At 41.7% G+C, this 20364-nt stretch overlaps 1 protein-coding gene and 1 long non-coding RNA gene across 7 annotated transcripts in view; one reads left to right on the top strand and one right to left on the bottom strand.

The window, feature by feature from the left end:
- The window catches only part of DNAH9 (dynein axonemal heavy chain 9), a 373954-nt gene that overhangs the window by 108178 nt on the left and 245412 nt on the right, over positions 1-20364 (top strand). For 5 of the 6 annotated variants that reach the window (XM_070061394.1, XM_070061395.1, XM_070061396.1 and 2 more), the window contains 3 exons: positions 171-410; positions 1080-1240; positions 14549-14705. In XM_070061394.1, coding sequence (XP_069917495.1) covers positions 171-410; positions 1080-1240; positions 14549-14705 — 558 coding nt within the window. The remainder of the gene's footprint in view (positions 1-170; positions 411-1079; positions 1241-14548; positions 14706-20364) is intronic. The other variant, XM_070061397.1, reaches the window with a different exon arrangement.
- On the bottom strand, positions 15927-19874 carry LOC103351463 (uncharacterized). The gene is made up of 3 exons (XR_519232.3): positions 19756-19874; positions 17967-18073; positions 15927-17769 (listed from the first exon to the last, which is right to left on the bottom strand). It is a non-coding gene; the product is annotated as an uncharacterized lncRNA (long non-coding RNA).

Here is a 20364-nt window from a genome sequence, read left to right on the forward strand (position 1 = left end):
TTAGAGCAAAACAGAGCATATGGCTCACTTAGTCAGTGCTGGAGGAGGGGGTTGTAAGCAAGGAGCAATGTCACCCACACAGTTACATCCTGAGCCCTTGCAGTGCAATGAGTGGGCTGGTTGGAAACAGGCATGGTGACAGCTTTACTAAGGGACTGCTGGTGCCACAGGTGGCCCTGACCTGCACTCAGATCTGGTGGACGACAGAAGTGGGCATTGCGTTTGCCAGGCTGGAAGAGGGCTATGAGAATGCCATGAAGGACTACTACAAGAAGCAAGTGGCCCAGCTCAAAACACTCATCAGCATGCTGATTGGCCAGCTGTCCAAGGGGGACCGGCAGAAGATCATGACCATTTGCACCATTGATGTGCATGCTCGGGACGTCGTAGCCAAGATGATTGCTCAGAAGGTGGGTCCTGAGTGTCCAGAGGTGTTCCTCTTTGTCAGCAGCCACACCTTGGGAGTCTCTGGCATACAGCCAAAGCCTGGAAGCCCCAGGGACTGCACCACACTGACCAGACAATGGGCAGAGGACCATGGTGGCTGCTCCTACCTTGTAACCCTCCTCCAGCAGAGCAATATGTAGATAATCCCCGAAATGACAGCTAGACTTGGGATTTTTCAACTGTATGATCATGCAATAGCTATTGAATGCAGTAAAAACTGAATTTTTAGTTCAGTATTCTAGAAATTACATGATATGTTCAATACTTTTTCTTTATATATAAAATGGGCTTTATAGATAACTTTTTTTTCCCAACTGTAGGCTAACGTATGTGATCTGAGTAGTCTAAGGTAGTCTAAGCTATGCTGTTTAGTAGGTTAGGTGTATTAAATGCATTTTTGATTCACAATATTTTCAACTTTGGAGTTTGGATAAAACTCCAAAGAGTCTTTGTAATCGGGGTAGCTTGTGCTTTCTGTGCTGTGGTATTCACAGCATGCTGCACCCGTTAGCAGCAGATAACACCCATGTTATCCACAGCTCATGTGTCCTGTGGCCTCTAGGTGTGGGTGGTGGCACCTGCTTCCTGTTGAGCACAATGATCCACCTCCGACTCTTCCACTCTCTCTTTAGGTGGACAATGCCCAGGCTTTTCTCTGGCTGTCTCAGTTACGCCACCGTTGGGATGATGAGACCAAACACTGCTTTGCCAACATCTGTGATGCCCAGTTTCTGTATTCTTATGAGTACCTGGGAAACACACCTCGCCTGGTGATCACACCTTTGACTGACAGGTGAGCACTAATGTCAACCACTGCCAACCCTTCTGCCCTCTGGTCCAGGCCATCCAGTGGTCTTCCAAAGTCAAGATCACCATCACCTGTTATTTGCCCACAGAGCCGCAGGGAAAGGATCTGACTCAACAGAAGTAGCTATAAAATAGAAAGGAGGTAGGGCAGAGGTCTTCTGGGAACACACTTAAGAGCAAATAAATGAGCTATGACTTTTTGAGGAATCACTAGTCAGTCATGCATACCCAGATTCCAAAACCAGCTCTAACATATACCAGCTGTTTGACTAAGAATATAGTCAACCTAGTTTTTGGTTCCCCCGCCTATGAAATGATTTTTGTGAGGATAAAAGACAGTAGTGCTTACAAAGAGTTTAGTATGTTAGAAGTATGCAGTGATTGATCCTTATCATTATTTGCTTATCCGTCAGTTGATCAACCAGCCATTGCATTTATTTAGCACTTCTCACTCTGGGAATACAAAGATACAAGCAAGGACATCCCAGTGATTAAGGAGTTGCTGACAATGTCTTAGGGAGACACATTCCCTTTTCATTCATATGAATGCATGTGACAGTGAATTAATAACTGAAACATTCCCTGCCCTTACACTTCAGTTCTTGTGAGGTGGCTGCCTGGCCACAGGACACATAAGGCTGTGGATGACATAGATGTTGCATGTAGATAAAAATTTAAATAGCTCAAAGGGAAAAAGGTACAAGTTTGTGGTATACCAAGCCATATGTAGGGTACCAAGCCATATGATACAAATTTCCAAGTAAGTGACCCAGCAGTAAGTTCTCTGAGCACAGAAGGTCCCACTCACAGTGGGAGGAAGAGGATTGAGAAAGCTTCAGGGAAGAGATGGTGTATGTATGGCAGTAGGATTTCAGTAGTTTGTAAGACTGCTGTCAGTATGTCCTTGAAACTGTAGAGAAATCTGTTCACATCCTACTTCTTCTATTAACAGCATCTGTAATAACCATTCATTGTTAAGGTGATCAGGGGGGCAGGTATTTACCCACACAGTTAAGACGCAGTTAAGACACCCACATCCTGTATCAGTGTGCCTGGGTGCAAGTCCTGGCACCATCCTGATTCCAGCTTCTTGCTAATGTGCACTCTGGTAGGCAGCAGTGATGGCTCAAGTAGTTGGGCTTCTGCCACTCACATGGGAGACCAGGACTGAGTTCCTGGATCCTAGCTTTGACCTATCCCTGTCCCAGCTATTGTAGGCATTTGGGAAGTAAACTAGTAGATAGGGAATAATTTTTTTTCCTTCTTTCTCTCTCAAATTTACTTAAAAAGTGGTCTGGATCCCCAAAAGTGGAAGAACTAAAGATGACTATTCCTGGAAAATGGAATACTGAGGACGAAGTCAGGAAGATGGGAGAACTCAGGATACATTCCTGGAAGAGGGAGAGCAAAGCCTCTGGACTTTGGGGGAGGGAGTCAGCCATCATGTAGTCAGACCAGAGAGTTTGACAAACCCATTCCTTATTCAGCAAATACTGATAAACTACTGAAATTGTTTTTATCAAAGGAGTAAGATGATGAAAACTATGCTTAATGAACATTGATCTGACCATAGAACATGGGCAAGGGAGCAGGAGGGTAGGCCAATAAGGGCATGGTCCTCAAGAGAGATGATTTAATTCTGCTGGGATTTCTGTGCACCCTGCTAGGAGCTGGTGCCCTTTCCCTGTGATGCCATTGAACACTAAATCTCTTCTCCAAAAGACTCTCATGTCTGAATGGCCAGCTCACAGAAATAAATGGCTGGAAATAAATGAAGAGATCGTCATAAATTGTGAAGGTTAGAATGGCCAGACAGAACCTGTGCCGTCTTTTCCCTTAATTTTCTCTCAGCCTATTTTAAGTGGTATCACTTGTCTTTTGGTCAGATCCACACATCTCTTTCCAGATGTCTGATAAATATTTACTAATTAGGTCAATTATAATCACAAATGAATAGAATATGGGAAACCCAAAGCCCTTGAAAAGCCCAACACCATCCATAGATTAAGACTTTGTGACTTATCTTCCCCCAAGTTTTTTCATTTCTTTAGTTCCGTTCACCACCCAGCCTGGGAAGCTCTGCCACCTAGAGTCCCATTCAAACCACTCCCCTTTCACTCTTGCATCTGTGTTTTTGTAGGGGACCCTGTAGAGTCATGTCACTATTTCCAGTGGTTCTCCATTTCACCTAGACTAAAAAGCTGAACTCCTCATAGGCCTTGGTAATTCCTGTCAACTTCCCTGGTGCCTCACTCCCTGTCCTCCACGTGGCCTCTTTACCGTCCCTTAGTTCATTGCAGCTTAGAGTCCTCACACACATGCTTCCCTCTGCATAGAATGCCCTTCCCCAGTCTCTGTTCCGTGGTTACCTTCTCATCCTTAAGTTCTAGTCTCAGTTCTGAGGGCCTTGCCCAATTACCCTTTCTAAAAGACAACCTCTCAACTCCTGCCACCCTGCTACACACACACCCAGTAGATAATCCTAATAGCTCCCCTATTTATCTTCTTTCCAGCACCCTCTCTATTCTGAAACCAACTTGTTCACTTATTTGCTTACTTGCTAGCTGTGTGCATCCCCATTGTGAACTGGGACCTTTTTCTGCCCTGTTGGCTGCTGTATCACTAGCACTTAGTGGGTTTTGCATACGAAAGCTCCAGATCAAAATAACAGAATTGAGCAGGGACAATACATAAGGGAAGGATCTTTGTCTTGGCTCTCAGAGAGGAAGGAACAGGTACCCTGTCCTTTGTTCCTAGCTGGGAAGCCACTACCTCCATGCCCCAACTTAAAACAAAAGGCAGATAATACCTGTTGAAAAGGAGGTGCAGATAAGTCTGCAGCTGGGGTGGTAAAGGCAGCAGTTACTCTGGGCGGGGGAGAGTTGGAGTCTTAAAGTTTTACCTGGTCTTTACTTGAGCCCAGTCAGTTGGACGGGCTCTTCCAATGTGTGTTGAAGTGAAAATTTTCCCATCTCCAGCTGCATTCAAGTTGAGCCCTTTCAAGTGTCTTTGTCTTTATGAGGCTTCTCTGTAACACATCCATTAGCAGAGAGGAAATCTGATGCAGAATTCCTTTTGCAATGAGTTTTTCTACTCGCCTTGCAATCTGAGTGAATAGTTTGGGACTTTATCTCTCTTGAAACAGAATAATGAATCCATTATGTATTTGAAAGGTTTGATTAATGTCTGCTTCCCACTCTAGACTATTTGATAACCTCGTTCCATGATAACGTTTACTTTTTTTAAAAAAAGATGCATTTGTTTGAAAGGCAAAGTGATAGAGAGAGGGAGAGACCGAGATAGAGATAGAGATGATAGAGAGATAGAGAGAGGCAGAGATAGAGAAATAAAGAGATCTTCCATCCACTGGTTCACTCCTCAAATAGCCACAATGGCTAGGGCTGGACCAGGCTGAAGCCAAGAGCCTGGAACTCCATCTGGATCTCCAGTATGGGTGGCAGGGGCCCAAGGACTTGACCATCGTCTGCTGCTTTCCCAGGCACAATAGCCGGAAGCTGGATCGAAAGTGGAGCAGCGGGGTCTCGAACCAACACTCTGCTATAGAATGCCATCGTTGCAGGCAGCAGCTTAGCTCACTGCACTACAATGCTGGCTCCCATAGTATGTTCTTTGATTTGTTCCCTGTGCTTTTCTCAGAACCTAGTACTGCCTTTGGCACACAATGGGCATCTGAGAAATGTTCCTTGAGTGAATGCAGTGAAAGGATATCTGAGACTCCGCTATACACATAGCTTCCCCATACCTTCCAGAATATTTTGTTTATTTCCACTGATATTATTCTGAGTAATAAAAAGTACCAGACTTTTCTTTCCCTGGGTGTTTGCATGTGCCCATGAATTGAAGAAGATAATTATCTCGTTTAGATTTAGAGGTCTCTTGTATACTAATGCCAAATGCCTCAAACAAGGGAAAGGTAAAGTTTTGACAATGAATTATTTCTAAAACAGGGATTTATCGCCTACTCTGTGAAATGATGCAAATAAGAACTTGAAAGGAAGATTTGCTGCAAATAACAGTGACTACTAAGTAGACCTTGACCTTGCTTTGCACATTAGATGCCTTTCTGACAAAGTAGTATATAGTTGAATGTTTACATGGCAGATTCCATTTTCTCATTGACTTCCATTATTATCTCAAGAAATGTTTTTGCACAGAAAAAATTGGCCTCCACATAGAAAATCACATTTTAAAGAGCATTCAGCCATTGCCGGTGTGCAGCCTGAGTACATTCAATTCTCTCCTGCCAAAAGAATTAATCAAATGGACAATTGATCCGTACAACCTTTGCACATTCATTAAAAGCACACCCATATTACAGTACATTCGACTGATTATGCCTATTTCTTTGGAATTTCCCACTGCCTGGATGGGACTTGAATGCATAAGTAGGCACAATGGCTGAGCCATTGTTGCAGGTCTTTGGCACAACCTAAGTTGAAGAACTAAGTGGAAATATTTTTTCAGGCTGAACAAAAGCAATTCTCATAACTCGCTTCCGAACCTTTGGATGATATCCTCCCCTTGCCTGCCCTTCCCTCCCCTTCACACAGAAATGCCCTTTTCTGCCCTGAGCTGTGTTAAGTACTGTTTTAATCAAATGCTTATCAATTTTGAGTACTTCTTAATTTCTCAGGAACTACTCCAGTTAGGTGAGATATAATTGATGCAAGAGGCTTTGAAGGTGACTAGACAAGGACACAACTCACAAAAGACATACACTTTCTTTAGAAGGCCTTCTCTGATATTTTTGTTATAGAAAATTTTGAAACCATAATAATCTATAAAACAGAAAATAAAAATCACCCACGTATAACCATCGTTAATATTTAATTGTTTCCTACTACATGTGGATTTTGAGAAATGAAACTGAGATCATGTGCTGTATATAAAATTTTACCAATTGCTTGTTTTTACTTAACACTATATTCTGTAAATATTCTTCTAAAACACTTTAATAGTCTGAAGTATAATCTATTTGCAGTATCTCATAAATGTATGTATCATAATCATATCTTGGGGTATTTAAATTGTATTTAAGTTTTAACTATTAAAAATAAAGCTACATGAACTAACTTACATGTAACTTTTTGATCAGATTTCTTATTATTTCCCTAGGGTGGATTCCAAGAATCAAGCTAATTATATGATACATACTTAGAAATTGTTCCTGAAACAAAATGCTGTTCCCACTCTCGCGAGAAGTTTATGAAAATGGTCACTGTACAATTCTGATCAGCACTAAATATCACCATTAAAATGTTTATTAATTTTATTAGCCAAAATTGTGTCTTGTTTGGATTTGGACATCATTCACAGGCAGGAGCATTTTAGTGGGTTCATTGGCTAATAGATTTTCTTTTCCTCTGAACTATTTGTCATCATCATTTTCATTTCTCTCCTGGGTGTTATTTCATTACTTTTATACTCAGAAAGCCCCTGCTTGAGATAGGCATTTGGCCTAGCAGTTAAGATACAATTCAGGATGTCTGCAGCCCGCATCACAGTACCTGGGTTCCTTTCCTGGCTCTGGCTCCTTAACTCAAGCTTCCTGCTAAGGCAGACCCCATGAAGCAGCAGTGATGGCTTAGGTAATTGGGTCTCTGCCACCCACATGGGAGACTTAGATTAAGTTCAGCCTGGCCCGGCCCTGGCTGTTGAGGACATTTTCAAAGTGAACCAGTGAATAGAGGCTCTCTCTCTCTCTCTTAAATATATCTATGTCTGTCTCAAATAGATGAACAAAATTTTTTTAAAAAATAAACATAAAGTAGCTTGGTGCAGTGGTTAAGATACCACTTGAGATGCCCACATCCCATATCAGAGTGCCTGGGTATGAGTCTCCACCCACTTCGGATCCTGCTACCCGAAAATGTCGACCACTGGGGACAGCAAGTGTTGGCTCAAGTCCTTGGGTCCCTACCACCCATGTGGGAAATTTGAATTGAGTTCCAGACTCCTGACTATCCTAGCTCCTGCTGTTATGGCCATTTGGGGAATGAACCAGCAGATAGAAGATTCTCTCTCTTTATGTCTGACTCTTTCTCTCTCTCTGTTGCTCTGCCTTTCAAATAAATAAAACTTACAAAACAGACACACACACACACACAGAAAGTCCCTACTCATTTGACGGTCAATTTAATATTAACCTATATTTTTATTCTACTTTATTTTATTTTACTTTTTCTTTTACCTCTAATGAATTCTTTGAGAAACTCTTTGACCTATCGACTGTTGTGTAAAGTTAAACATATAAATGGAATCTTGGAATTCGTTGCTCTTGTATCTGGCCTTTTTTACTTCCTATCTTTCATTCATGATAATGTATATCAGTAGCTTATTCTGTTTTATTTCTTTTTTTTAAATTTATTTAACAAATATAAATTTCCAAAATACAGCTTATGGATTACAGTGGCTTTTCCCCCCCATAACTTCCCTCCCACCCGCAACCTCCCATCTCCCACTCCCTCTCCCATTCCATTCACATCAAGATTCATTTTCAATTATCTTTATATACAGAAGATCAATTTAGTATATATTAAGTAAAGATTTCAACAGTTTGCACCCACACAGAAACACAAAGTGTAAAGTACTGTTTGAGTACTAGTGATAGCATTAATTCACACTGTACAACACATTAAGGACATGTCATAGATGGACCTCACTCTGTTCAATACAGAGTTGAACAATACACCTGTAATGATTGGCTGCAAGTTTTTGTGTTAACATCACTTTTGTTTTCAACACTCTTGGGTGGATACATACGAGCGGAATTGTTGGGTCCTGAGACACAACAATTTAAGACTTTTTAAGAAACTGCCAATCTGTTGGTGACATGTTGTGGTGGCATCATAGTACATTTGCACAAGTGATATATGAGGATACCTGCTTCTCCACATCCTTACCATTATTTATCATAGTCTGCCTTATTTATTACGGCCAATTTGGCAGACATGAGCTGGTATCTCATCTGGGATTTAATTTGCATTTTCCTAAGGTTAATGACGTTGAGCAATTTTTGACATGTTTGTTAATCATTGTTAATCTTCTTCAGTGTAATTCTGTTCATCTATGTCACTCATTGTGTGATTGGTCTGTCTTATTATTGAGTTGTGACAGTCCTTTGCATAGTCTGAGTATATTGAATGTGTTTGTAAGTAGTTTATCTTTTTTTAAGACTTTTAAAAATTCATTAATATATTTATTTGAAATGTAGAGTTACAGAGAGAGGGGGAGACAGAGAAAAAGGTTTCCCATTCACTGGTTCACTCCCCAAATGGATGCAATGGCTGGGGCTGGGTCAATCCAAAGCCAGGAACGAGGAGCTAGGAGCTTCCCCTGCTCTTCCGTGCAGGTGTATGGGCCCAAGCACTTGGGCCATCTTCTGTTTTCCCAGGCCATAGCAGAAAGCTGGATTGGAAAAGCAGCAGTTGGGACATGAACCAGCGCCCATATGGGATGCCATTGCCACAGGCAGAAGCTTAGCCTACTATGCCATAGCTCCAGCACCAAGTGTTTTATCTTTTCATTGTGTTAATGGTGTTTTCTGAAATACAAAAGTTCTGAACTTTGATGAGGTCCAATTTATTGATTTTTATCTTACAGACTATGTTTTTCAGTAGATAAGAAATCATTGCATAATATCGTTATATCTATAATTTTTCCATTGGAAAATAGTAGCATATTTATTTTTGCATATTTACCTTCCATTCTGCCCCATTTACTGCCCAATGTTATGAATTCTAAGAACTTTATTCTATTGAGTCTTCTACATCACTTCTAGAATTTCTAACTATATTAGAGACATCAAAATAATTCAAAGCAACCATAAGTGCTCAAGTTAAACACTAGTCCTGCTGTTACTTTTGTTGGAGCATATGGGAGACTTCAAAAAGTCCTGTGGAAAATGGAATTAGAAGATAAGCTTATTTTTGGAGGTGCAAAACAATTTTTAAAATCCATATGTAGTTCTTTTTCTTTTTTATATTTACTTATTTGTTTGTTTATTTGAAAGGCAGAGTTACAAAGAGAGAGAGCAGGAGAGACAGAGATCTTCCATCTACTGGTTCATTCCCTAAAAGGCAACAATGGCTAGGACTGGGCCAGGCTGAAGCCAGGAGCCAGGAGCTTCTTCCAGGTCTCCCACATGGATGTCCATGGTCCAAGCATTCAGGTATCATCCACTGCTTTCCTAGGCACATTAACCAGGAGCTGTATTGGAAGTAGAGCTGCCAGATACTCAAACCAGGCACTTTTCAATGTGGTATGACAATGATGCAAGCAGCAGGTTGAACCACTGTGCCACAATGCCAACCCCTAGGAAGTGACTTTTGTTGAGAACCTGAATGAGCTTGCAAGTGAATTAATTCATCCTCAGAAACTTCTGTAAAACAAAATCCAGCCTACCCAACACCTTGATTTTTGTTGTGTGAGAGCCAAAATAAAGAGCCATCTGGTCTTCTGAACCACAAAACTGTGAAATAAATAAAATGGGTGTTGGGGCTGGAGTTATATAGTGGGTTAAGCCATTGCTTGGGACACTCACATCCCATATAGGAGTGCCTGGGATCAAATCCAGTCTCCACTTCTAATCTAGCTTCTTGTTAATGTGCCTGAGAGGCAGAAGGTGATGGCCCCACAATTTGGATTCCTGTCAATCACATGGGAGATCCAGATGGGATTCCAGGATCATAGCTTTGGCCTGGCCCAGCCCTGGCTGTTTCAGGCATATGGCAAATGAACTAGCAGATAGAAAACCCCTCTCTGTCTCTTTCTTTCTGTCACTCTTCCTTTCAAACACATAATTTTTAGAATAAATGCCTGGTAATGTTTTCCCTAGCAGTAGAAAATTAATTATAAACCAACTGTGGTTTCACCAATTCTGAAATGGTCCAGACCCCATCTCTGTGACAGCCATAAGCTGTTCATTGCTGAAATCAAGATATAGCATCACTGATATTTTCTTTATCTGGCAACTGAATAACTATGTCACAAAAAGCTGCATTTCGTGTATTTATTACCTCCAAAAATAATACCTTGAAAATGGACTGGCTTTGTGCTTTTCAAGGTCCTTTCAAATCTCTTGTCTCATCAGAACCTGGCAGGACAGATAAGAACAAAATCTGTAGAAACCATTTGCCCAAAGAAAACAAGACTAATTTTGGCTCAAAGCTACGAAGGCCTTTCAAACAATTGGAACCAGTCAACAGTGTAAAGGGCTGCCTTCTAGGATAAACCATGATTTGCTGGAAGAAAAGGCAATGTGATCATATCTGAAGGATTTAATGGGAGAGAGCTTGGCATGGTTAGTGAGTCAAACAGCTTCACCTCTGAGGTCTCCTCCAATACTAAGATTCTGAGTTCCCACTGGAACCAAATTAAACTGACCCATAATCCACATTTGGGGTTCTTGGCTCAGTCAGGGACTCTTCCTAAAAGAAACCTTTGCATGTTCACAATTGCCATTGCATTGGCAGCAGTAAATTTACCTAAGTTCCTTCGTACAAGGAAAATACTATGTGATATACCTTAACGATACCTTTTCTTTGAAGCACAGAATTTTTAGTAACTTGGCCACATCTCACAGATGCTTCTTACGAGAATGCAAGATTTGCAGTTCTGTCTTTGCCTGAAATTGCTGTTGCATGACCTCTTGACCCACATTAGAAATCAGAAGCAACAAGGAGCTGGCTTGGGTGTTTAAAGAGATGGACATTGCAGGAAGACCACAGAGGGAATCCTAAGGCAAGGATGTGCCTGAAGAACTAGGACATCCTGCCGGCTCAGTATCCCACACTTGGTGGCCACCTCTCCTAGGACAGTGGGAAGCACGGCTTATCTCTTGTCTTTGTGTTTTTCTCCTGGCCTGAGATAAAGCCCTAATGACCCTACCCCAGTTATTAGAACTCACGAGAAAGCCCACTTTTCCTCCCTGAGCCTCACAGTCTGGCTATATGTAAAACAGGAGGGATGGTTTTGTTGACTTTAGAACTCTCTTCCAGCTCTCCAATTCTATTATCAATGGGAAAAATATATATACTATTTTAACATTTCTCCTACCCTCCCCCTCCCCCTAGCAGATGGACGCTCAAAAAGAGATTGACACCTGGCTTCAAGAAATTTTTAAAGAGATTCTTGCGTTTTTAGATGAGAATTCTTGGGGGTTTTTTGTGTGTAAAACCACCTTACACTTCTGGGAGTTCCAATTCCTTTAGAGTCCAGCAGCTTCAGAAGCATGGAATTGCCCTCTGTCCACAGAGAGGCAGCCATTGGACAGGAAGGGGCAGAGAGGACGGAGGTGAGCTGAATTGACTGGAGGCCATGGGGGCTCTGCTCATACGGGCAGCTGCCTTTTCTCCTTGGAGGTACGGGCTGTGACAGGCAGTTCTAACAGAAGCCTGGAGCTGGTAGAGGTAAAAAGCATGGGACCAGTCTGGAGCCAGGAACTCAGCACCCTGGAGGACAGGTACAGTTGAAGAAACACATAAGACTCTAAGAAGATCTAGCTGTGAGTGTTTAAGAGAGATGAAAAGTGTTACCAAATGCTAACAGCTTCAAAGAAGAATGAGGCAAGACCCAAGTTTTTTCCTTAACCCTGACTCATCTCACTGTGTTTCATGACCCAGCTGACGGTCAAAGTTCTGATATCCACAGGGAAAGTGAGGCAGTTGCATTAGCCCAGCTCAGCAGGAGCTAAATGCGCACCACGGTCCCTCATCAGCTAAATCAATGTATTCTGTTGCGCAGGAAAACTGGATGAAATAACAATTCTGAATATCTCTCCTCTCTGCCTGGGGAACTTGCCTTCCTATGTTTCTCTTTCAAAGAATGAAACAGATAAGGAAATTTTGCGCTTAATTAGAGGAGAAGAAGGGGTCTTATTTCAAGTCTTTTCAAAACCATTTTGGTTCTAGGCTTAGTGAAGTCAGCAGACACACAGTCACCATCTGGCGTGAAAGGCATTAATTAAGAGCTTTTGGTCAACATGAGACATCAGATTCAGAAACAGAAGGGATTACTTTGGAAGTCCCCTCAGACTGTATATCCTATAAGTCGAGAGTCTGTGCATTGGCTTGCTAGATACTAAATAGATAGATGGCTCATTTTCCACAGCTTTATTGAGGTATAGTTTTTGTACTCTAATGTTTACCATTAGAAGCATGCAATTCAATGACTTTTTAGTAAATATGCAGATTTGTGCACCCATCACCACAATCCAGTTTGGGAACGTTTTCTTCACCCTGTTTGCAGTGAATCCCTGCTCCCACCCAGTAGCCACTTATCCACTAACTGGCCCTACTTGTCTTTTATGGATATTTTGTATAAATGAAATAACAATATACCATCTCTTGTACCTGACTTCTTTCACCTAGTGAAATCCTTTTAAGGGTCATCCATTGCATAGCATGTTCACTACTTCATCCTTTATATTGATGAAGAGTCTTCGTGGGCTGAAAATACTACATTTTCATTATCCATTCACTGTTGATGGACATTTGTGTTCTTTTCAGTTTTTTGCTGTTATGAATATTGTTACAATGAACAAGATCCTTGAATAGATGAATACTTTTCTATGCACAAGACTGTGTGTTAACCTACATTCTTATTTTTCTCGAGTGAATTCCTATGGAGGAAATGACTCAATCATAAAAAAAAAGCTTTACTTTTTAAGAAATTGCCAAGCTGTCTTCCAAAGTGGGTGTACCTTTTGGCTATACCCCCAGCAGTGTATGAGGATTCTGATTTTTCTATAACCTCACCAACACTTGTTGCTGTTTTTTTTTTTTAATTATTATACAGCCATCCTAGTGAGTACTTGTATCTCCTACTAGATTTAACTTGAATTTCCTGATGAGCAATGATCCTGAGCATCATTTCTTGTATTTTGTAGCCAAAGACACATCTTAAATTAACACTAAATGAAAATGTTGGGGGTATTTCTTTTTTTTAAAGACTTATTTTTTATTTATTTGAAAGACAGAGTTACAGAGAGAGGTAGAGAGAGAGAGAGAGGTCTTCCATCTGCTTGTTCACTCCCCAGATGGCCGCAACAGCCAGAGCTGCGCAGATCCAAAGCCAGGAACCAGGAGCTTCCTCTGGGTCTCCCACGCGGGTACAGAGGCCCAAGGACTTGGGCCATCTTCTACTGCTTTCCCAGGCCATAGCAGAGAGCTGGATCAGAAGTGGAGCAGCCAGGAGTTGAACTGGAGCCTATATGGGATGCCGGTGCTTCAGGCCAGGGCTTTAACCCAGTGCGCCTAGGTGCTGGTCCCAGGGGGTATTTCAAAAAGGCTCATGGAGAAGTGGAATTAAAATATATTTATTTTTATGCAGAAGAATTGGAAATCCATATATAGTTTTTTCGTAATATGCATTTTCATGAACTTTTTAAGTAATCCTACTCTTTATGGACTATGAAATTTTGTTGCACCTGAATAAATTTATCTTTTAATTCAATTTTCCATGAACTTTTGGAAATACCCATGTATAATAATATCAGAAATAAATTTGATAGTATATTTATTAGTAAAAATAATCACAAGAGGATTAAGCAGCTTGAATGACTGATCTATTCATTCACGTGTTTCATAGTTTCTGAGGGCCTATCTGTGCCTGGAGCTGTGTTAAGTTCTGGAGAGGAAACAACGAACAAGATTTAGCCCTGTCTTCAGGTATCTTGCAAAGGCATGTCTGGAAGATGGATATGATATATACTGCGAGGAAGTTAAAGTGGACAGAGTGGAGTAGAAGCTCAGAGAGGGAAGGGACATCTACGTTGTCACGCAAGTGTTGGAGATCTAGGAACTCTTCATGGGTGATAATGTCACATGAGGTCCTGAAGGACTAGTAGTCAGGCAAAGACTGAAGAGGAGCATCATCCAGGTAGACTCAAAGAGATGGGGACAGATGGCAAGAGGAGAGAGGGACAAGCACAGACCTCATGTGTTTGCCAAGTGAGCGGAGCTCCATACAGCAGGACTACAGAGGGTTTGGAGGAGAGGTCATAGGGCAGAGAGAAATGAAGCTAGAGAGTAGGCAGGGGCAAGAGTGAGATGGGCCTCACCAATGCCTTAGGAAAGGCTTGTCATAAGCAGAGTGCCCTTCAGAAAGTCCCTGCTGCACCATGGGGGACACATGAAGGTGAGAAGCCCCAGGCTTTCCCTCTCAGAAGTTGTGTCGGACCTCTTCTGACCTTGAACTCAGCCTGTATCTTCCTGGGATCCAACAGGGTCACCTGAAGCATGGAAAATGACCTTGGCTTTCCTATGTTTGGCAGGTGCTATATCACTCTTACCCAGTCTCTGCACCTGACCATGAGTGGGGCTCCATCGGGACCTGCAGGCACAGGCAAGACCGAGACCACCAAGGACCTGGGCCGAGCACTGGGCATCATGGTCTACGTGTTTAACTGCTCAGAACAGATGGACTACAAGGTATGGGTTGACCCAGCTTTGGAAGGGACTAGGAAAAGGGTGGCAGCCTAAACCAGGAATGAGGTTTATCCTTAGTCACCCTGCCCAGGTCCCCAGGTCTCAGAGCTCAGACAAGCACATCTAGGATCTTTAACGCCTAGAGCTTGCTGATCTCCCTGTAAATCCCTAATGTGACAAGGAAGGGAAGCCCCGGGGATTCTGATTCCTCCAAAGAGCTTTGTGAGCCAAGACCTTTGGGTCTTCCTTTCATTTTCCGTAAAATAAAAAATATTGAACAGACATCCAAAGTCATAAATTCTCTACTTGACCCAGAAATACAGAAAGGCCCCTAAGGAGCTATCATAAAGATGCTTGTCTTCATCTTAAAGCTACGTTGGAGCTCTTCTGTAAAAGTGGAATTCTCTTGGGGCACAGTGGGTTACGCTGCCCCTTGTGTCACTGGCATCTCTCACTGGAGCACCAGTTGTAGTTTCACTGCTCTGCTTCCCACCCAGCTCCCTGCTAATGCATCTGGAAAAATAGTTTAAGATGACTCAAAGCTTGGACTCCTACTACCCATGTGGGAGACCCAGATGGAGTTCCAGGCTCCTGGCATTGACCTGGTCCAGCCCTGGCCATTGTGGTCATTTGGGGAGTGAGCCAGCAGATAGAAGATCACCCCCCACCTCTCTGTCAACCTGCCTTTCAAATAAATAAAATAAATCTGCTTTTTCAAAGTGGACATTCTCCACAATATCTGTAGAGGCAGAATGTTCTACAGAGGCAATGTGACTTCTGTAAACAGACTAGATTAACCCCTACTCATTGCAAACAATATAAACAAAAGACAAATGTGGAGCTAATGCTCATTCAGGCACTCAGCATTTTTTAAAAACTAATGTATTTTAGGTTGCGTCACAGAAAAAAAAAGAGTCAGAAAAACAAAAGGTCCATGCAAAAAACATTCTGTCCATATCTAGACTTTAGATAGATTCTTCTTTTTAAAAATGTAATAATAGTTTGTCTTACTGTCTCATTACTTTTATTTTGCTGTGTTATATGTATTTTTGTAAACTGCCTTCAGTCTCTTTTGCAAACAAGAGGACATATAAGTAAATTTAGAGTAGAAAAAATAAAACAATTGTATTAAATAGATTAAATATTTATATATAAAATCATATGAAATATTGACTAAAATAAATGTAATATAGAAACAATTTTAGCAATTGCAAGGTAGCACTTGCAGTTAAAGAGTTATAGAACTCTTCAAATGTTCTATAACTTTAACAATTTCCCCAGTATATAACTGTGCAGTGCAGAGTTGCAGATTCCTGTGGCACCACATTTTCTCATAGCAAGTAAACAAAATTACGATCCAGATCCAAAATAATTGCCCTCCCTAGGGGTTGGTCTACATCCCCTAAATTTTGGCACAGCTTCTTTTATTGATGAATACATGGTGCTACTATTTATCTTTTTAGTCAGCCTGGAAGAAGCAGGATTTTTGCTCTTTAAATGAACAAACTCAGCTTTAAAGATTATTTTAAGCTTCTGGATTTTTCTATAGTTGGATACTGAGAGCCTCACTGCAATAAGTGTAGTCTCTCAAGGGGAGCATTCTGCAGGACACACTTGGATTTAGATGTGGGAGAGGTGGCATATTGATTGAAGAGAATCAGCTGAATTTCTTCCAAGTCAAGGAAGCGATGACTTAGCCTCATGGCCAAGGGTTACTACGGCCATTTCTCTAGGATCTTTTCAAAAATAAGCACTGAGAAATCACCTCACCAATGCCTTTAAGAGGACAAGGTAAGAAGAGGCATTTGAACTGTGAGTGAAGTGTTAGGTCATCAAGTGTGGGCTGGACACAGATTAGAGAAACCTCTGTAGGCACAGTCATAGCCAAACATACCAGAAGAAAGGTGATCCCTCCACAGACAGCAAACATCCCTTGTAACCAAACAGTCCCACTAAACTGTTACAGACTGCCTCTACTGTTTGTTATCCAGCTGTTCAGAGCTATCTTTTTTTTTTTTTTTTTTTTTTTTGACAGGCAGAGTGGACAGTGAGAGAGAGAGAGAGAGAGACAGAAAGAAAGGTCTTCCTTTTCCGTTGGTTCACCCCACAATGGCCGCTGCGGCCAGCACACTGCGGCCGGCGCACCACGCTGATCTGAAGCCAGGAGCCAGGTGCTTCTCTTGGTCTCCCATGTGGGTGCAGGGCCCAAGGACTTGGGCCATCCTCCACATAAAACACTCCAGCAATTAAGCTAATTTAGTGAATCTTGCCATTGCTCAGCAGGTGTGGGACATCATTAGAGGACACCAAAAACGAGTAGCATAGAGGGATCATACACGATACCTAAATGATAGATGTATTGTAGATAGATGGCAGATAGATAGATACAGATTCAGAAAAATAGGTTATAGATGGATTATAGACAGATGGATTATAGACAGGTCAATTATAGATATAGATAATTCATTGATTCATTGATGATTCATTGATAGATGAAATAAAGTAGATGATTCATTGATAGATGAAATAAAGGAAGGAAAGAAGGGAAGGAGGGAGGGAGGAAACACATAGATGAAGAGAGTATAACCCAGTCTATTTGGAGAAATAAAGCATACAAGAAATAATTAGGGGAGCTAGCTAGCACCTAGACTGCATAATCCTGGGTGCTCATGGGTATTCTACAAGCTCCAGGCCCAGGGATTTCTAGAGTAGGGGTAGAGCCTCAGAATATGCCTATCAGGACATATTTGCAGAGGACATGAGACCCAGACAAGGCTGTTTAAGTTTGGAGGTTCATGTCATTCAGGGCATGTGGCATTTTAACACAACCCAACCCATTAACAAGTTAGCTTTAAAGACATAACCAAGTCATGTGTACAGCCTACTCCTTCTCCCACCTTCGTTCTGTCTTCACCTCCTGAGCTCATCTCTCAGGGCCAGGCTGAGATAAGGGGAAGAAGAAAGGGAGGCTCAGAAAGAGCTGTCATGCATTTCCCCAGGGGTCATTTTGATGATTTTATCATGACTTTCAAAGCAACATTCTGTTTACATCTCTCTGGAACAAAATCTAGAAATAAGAATGGAATAAAGCCAAGTTACCATAGACAGGATTAGAGAACAGGAGATCAATGGGGTTTAATCAAGAGGGGAAGAACTAAAAGACACAGAGAGGAACTTGCTGGTAAGTAGTGGACTATAGAAAGACCCTGCAGGCTTGGCAATAGGACTGAAGTCCTAACAGTGGAACTGAAGGAAGGAAAGTACCTTGACAGGCAAATGATCTCAAACAGGAAGAGACTGGAGAAGAGAGACTTCGGTGAGAACATTGCAGTCATTCCAACTTGAGGATATGCAAAACCAGATGATGAGGTCTGAAAGATGGAAAAAGGAAAAATAAAAGATTTTTTTAAAAGTTAAATGAAACCTAAAGAACATGAGGGCATAGTGGGTGGCAAAAGGAAGAATTATGGAGGAGAGTTTGACCTGTGGTCATCACTTTTGCCTACAAATTCTATAAGGGGTTTGGGGACATCATCCTGCTTAGCTCCATGGGGGTTGAGGGTGCAGGTGGGCTTGCAGTAGACACAAGAACAGAGTGAGGACTTGGAGAAAAGGGTAAGTTACTGCTTTACTCTGTCAGCACTTGTTGAAAAATCCATAATTGCCATCATTGTCTCTGGAAACAGTTGCAGGTTTTAGTACTGAGATGTTCTTTATGTAGTAGCCGCAATACTTTCGGCATTGACCTCAGTTTGAAGAGGCTACTGCAGAAACACCAGATGGTTTTGAACTTGAAAGTGTGTAGAGTTATTTCTGGAGCTCTCACAGTGTGGCACCCACACTGTGGGTGTTGCATTTTTTTTCCTGGGCCTGCACACTTGCTGGGCTTCTGAAACATCACGTGTCTACTATTGTCCTCCTGACTCTCAGATTCCTTGATGTTTTGCTCTCATTTGCCAATCCTCTTTTATAATTCCCAGTTTTTGGTGTATGCTGATGACTCCCATGGCTATTCTTCAGCTTCACTCATGGTCCAGTCCTGTACCTCTCAGATGGGACAGTGGATATTTCCATTTGGATGCCCTTCTCTTATGTGTTGTTAGCATCCTCCCTTCCTCCCTGCCCAAATCCTCCTCCCGTTAGTAACGATCATCTCGTTTTCTCTAAGATCCCTGGTTGTTTAATGCCTTTCCTTCCTAGTCACAATGCTGATTCTACCTTCAGCCTGCCTCTCACTTTGAGGCCTTTGGCCCTACTCTTGCCATTATCTTAGTCCAGAGGCTCACCATCCTACAGCAAGGTGATATGACAGCTGGTACCATGAGCCGCGTGATGGGGTAAACAAAAGAGGTGGTGTGGAGTCCAGGAATTATGTTACAGGACCCTGGGAGGAACAGGCATCTACCTAAAGAAACTCAGCATTTTTGATTTTGTTTTTCCAAATTACAAAAGGGGTTCACAGTTCCCCCCCTCAAAAAAAAAAAACACTTTTATTTAAGGAATACAAACTTCATGTGTTTCATAAGTACAACTTTAGGAATATAGTGATTCTTCCCACCATACCTGCCCCCCCCACCAATTCCCACCCCACCTCCTCCTCCCTCTCCCATTCCCAGTCCCATTCTCCACTAAGATCCATTTTTTATTAACTTTATACACAGAAGACCAACTCTATACTAAGTAAAGAATTCAACAATTTGCACACACACACAAAATGTTCCTCAACATTTGAGATAAGGGCTGTTCAAAGTCATTGCATCTTGAAGTTAAATTAACTTTAAAGAAGCATCCAAGAATGATGCACCTTTTGTGATCACTTAGACATAATTATAATATAACTCTTTGAGGACAGAGGTCCTGCATAGAAAGTTAGTGCACAGTAACTCCTATTGTTAATTTAACAATTAACAGTCTTATGTATGATGTCAGTGACCACCAAGGTGCTTGACATGAGCTGCCTAGGCTATGGAAACCTTTTGAATCCACAAACTCCATCAGTATTTAGACAAGGCCATAAGCAGAGTGGAAGTCTTCTCCCTTCAGAGAAAAGTACCTTTTTCTTTGATGGCCACTTCTTTCCACTGGGGTCTCACCCACTGAGGTCCTACATATATGACATTTTTTGTCGCAGTGTCTTGGCTTTCCATGCCTGAAATGCTCTCAAGGGCTTTTCAGCCAGACCAGAATTCCTTAAGGGGTGATTCTGAGGTCACAATGCTACTTAAAGCAATTGTCATTCTGAGTCTGCTGTGTGGTCTGTTTCCCCTGTTGGAGCATTCACTCCTTTTCAATTCTATCATTATTATTACCAGACACTTAATCCTATCCATATGATCATGTTAACACTTAAGATGGTACTTTTACCACCCAGCTTAAGGGGATTTGGTGCACCATGGCAAGTTTTTAAACTGTACCCTTAGAACTAAGACTAAGGAATGCATGCAGAACTATACAGCTTTATAGCTACAAATTTCATATACTTCATATTTACAACCTTAGGAACATGGTGATTCTTCCTGCCATGCCTGCCCTCTCACCCATACTCCTACTCCTCTTCCTCCTCCCTCTTTTATTCCTAGTCTGAGACCTATTTTCGACTGACTTTATACACATATGTTTAACTCTATGTTAAGTAAAGTGTTCAACAATAGTATGAAAAAAA

This window comes from Oryctolagus cuniculus, chromosome 17 (genome assembly GCF_964237555.1).
Source record: "Oryctolagus cuniculus chromosome 17, mOryCun1.1, whole genome shotgun sequence".
NCBI lineage: Eukaryota > Metazoa > Chordata > Mammalia > Lagomorpha > Leporidae > Oryctolagus > Oryctolagus cuniculus.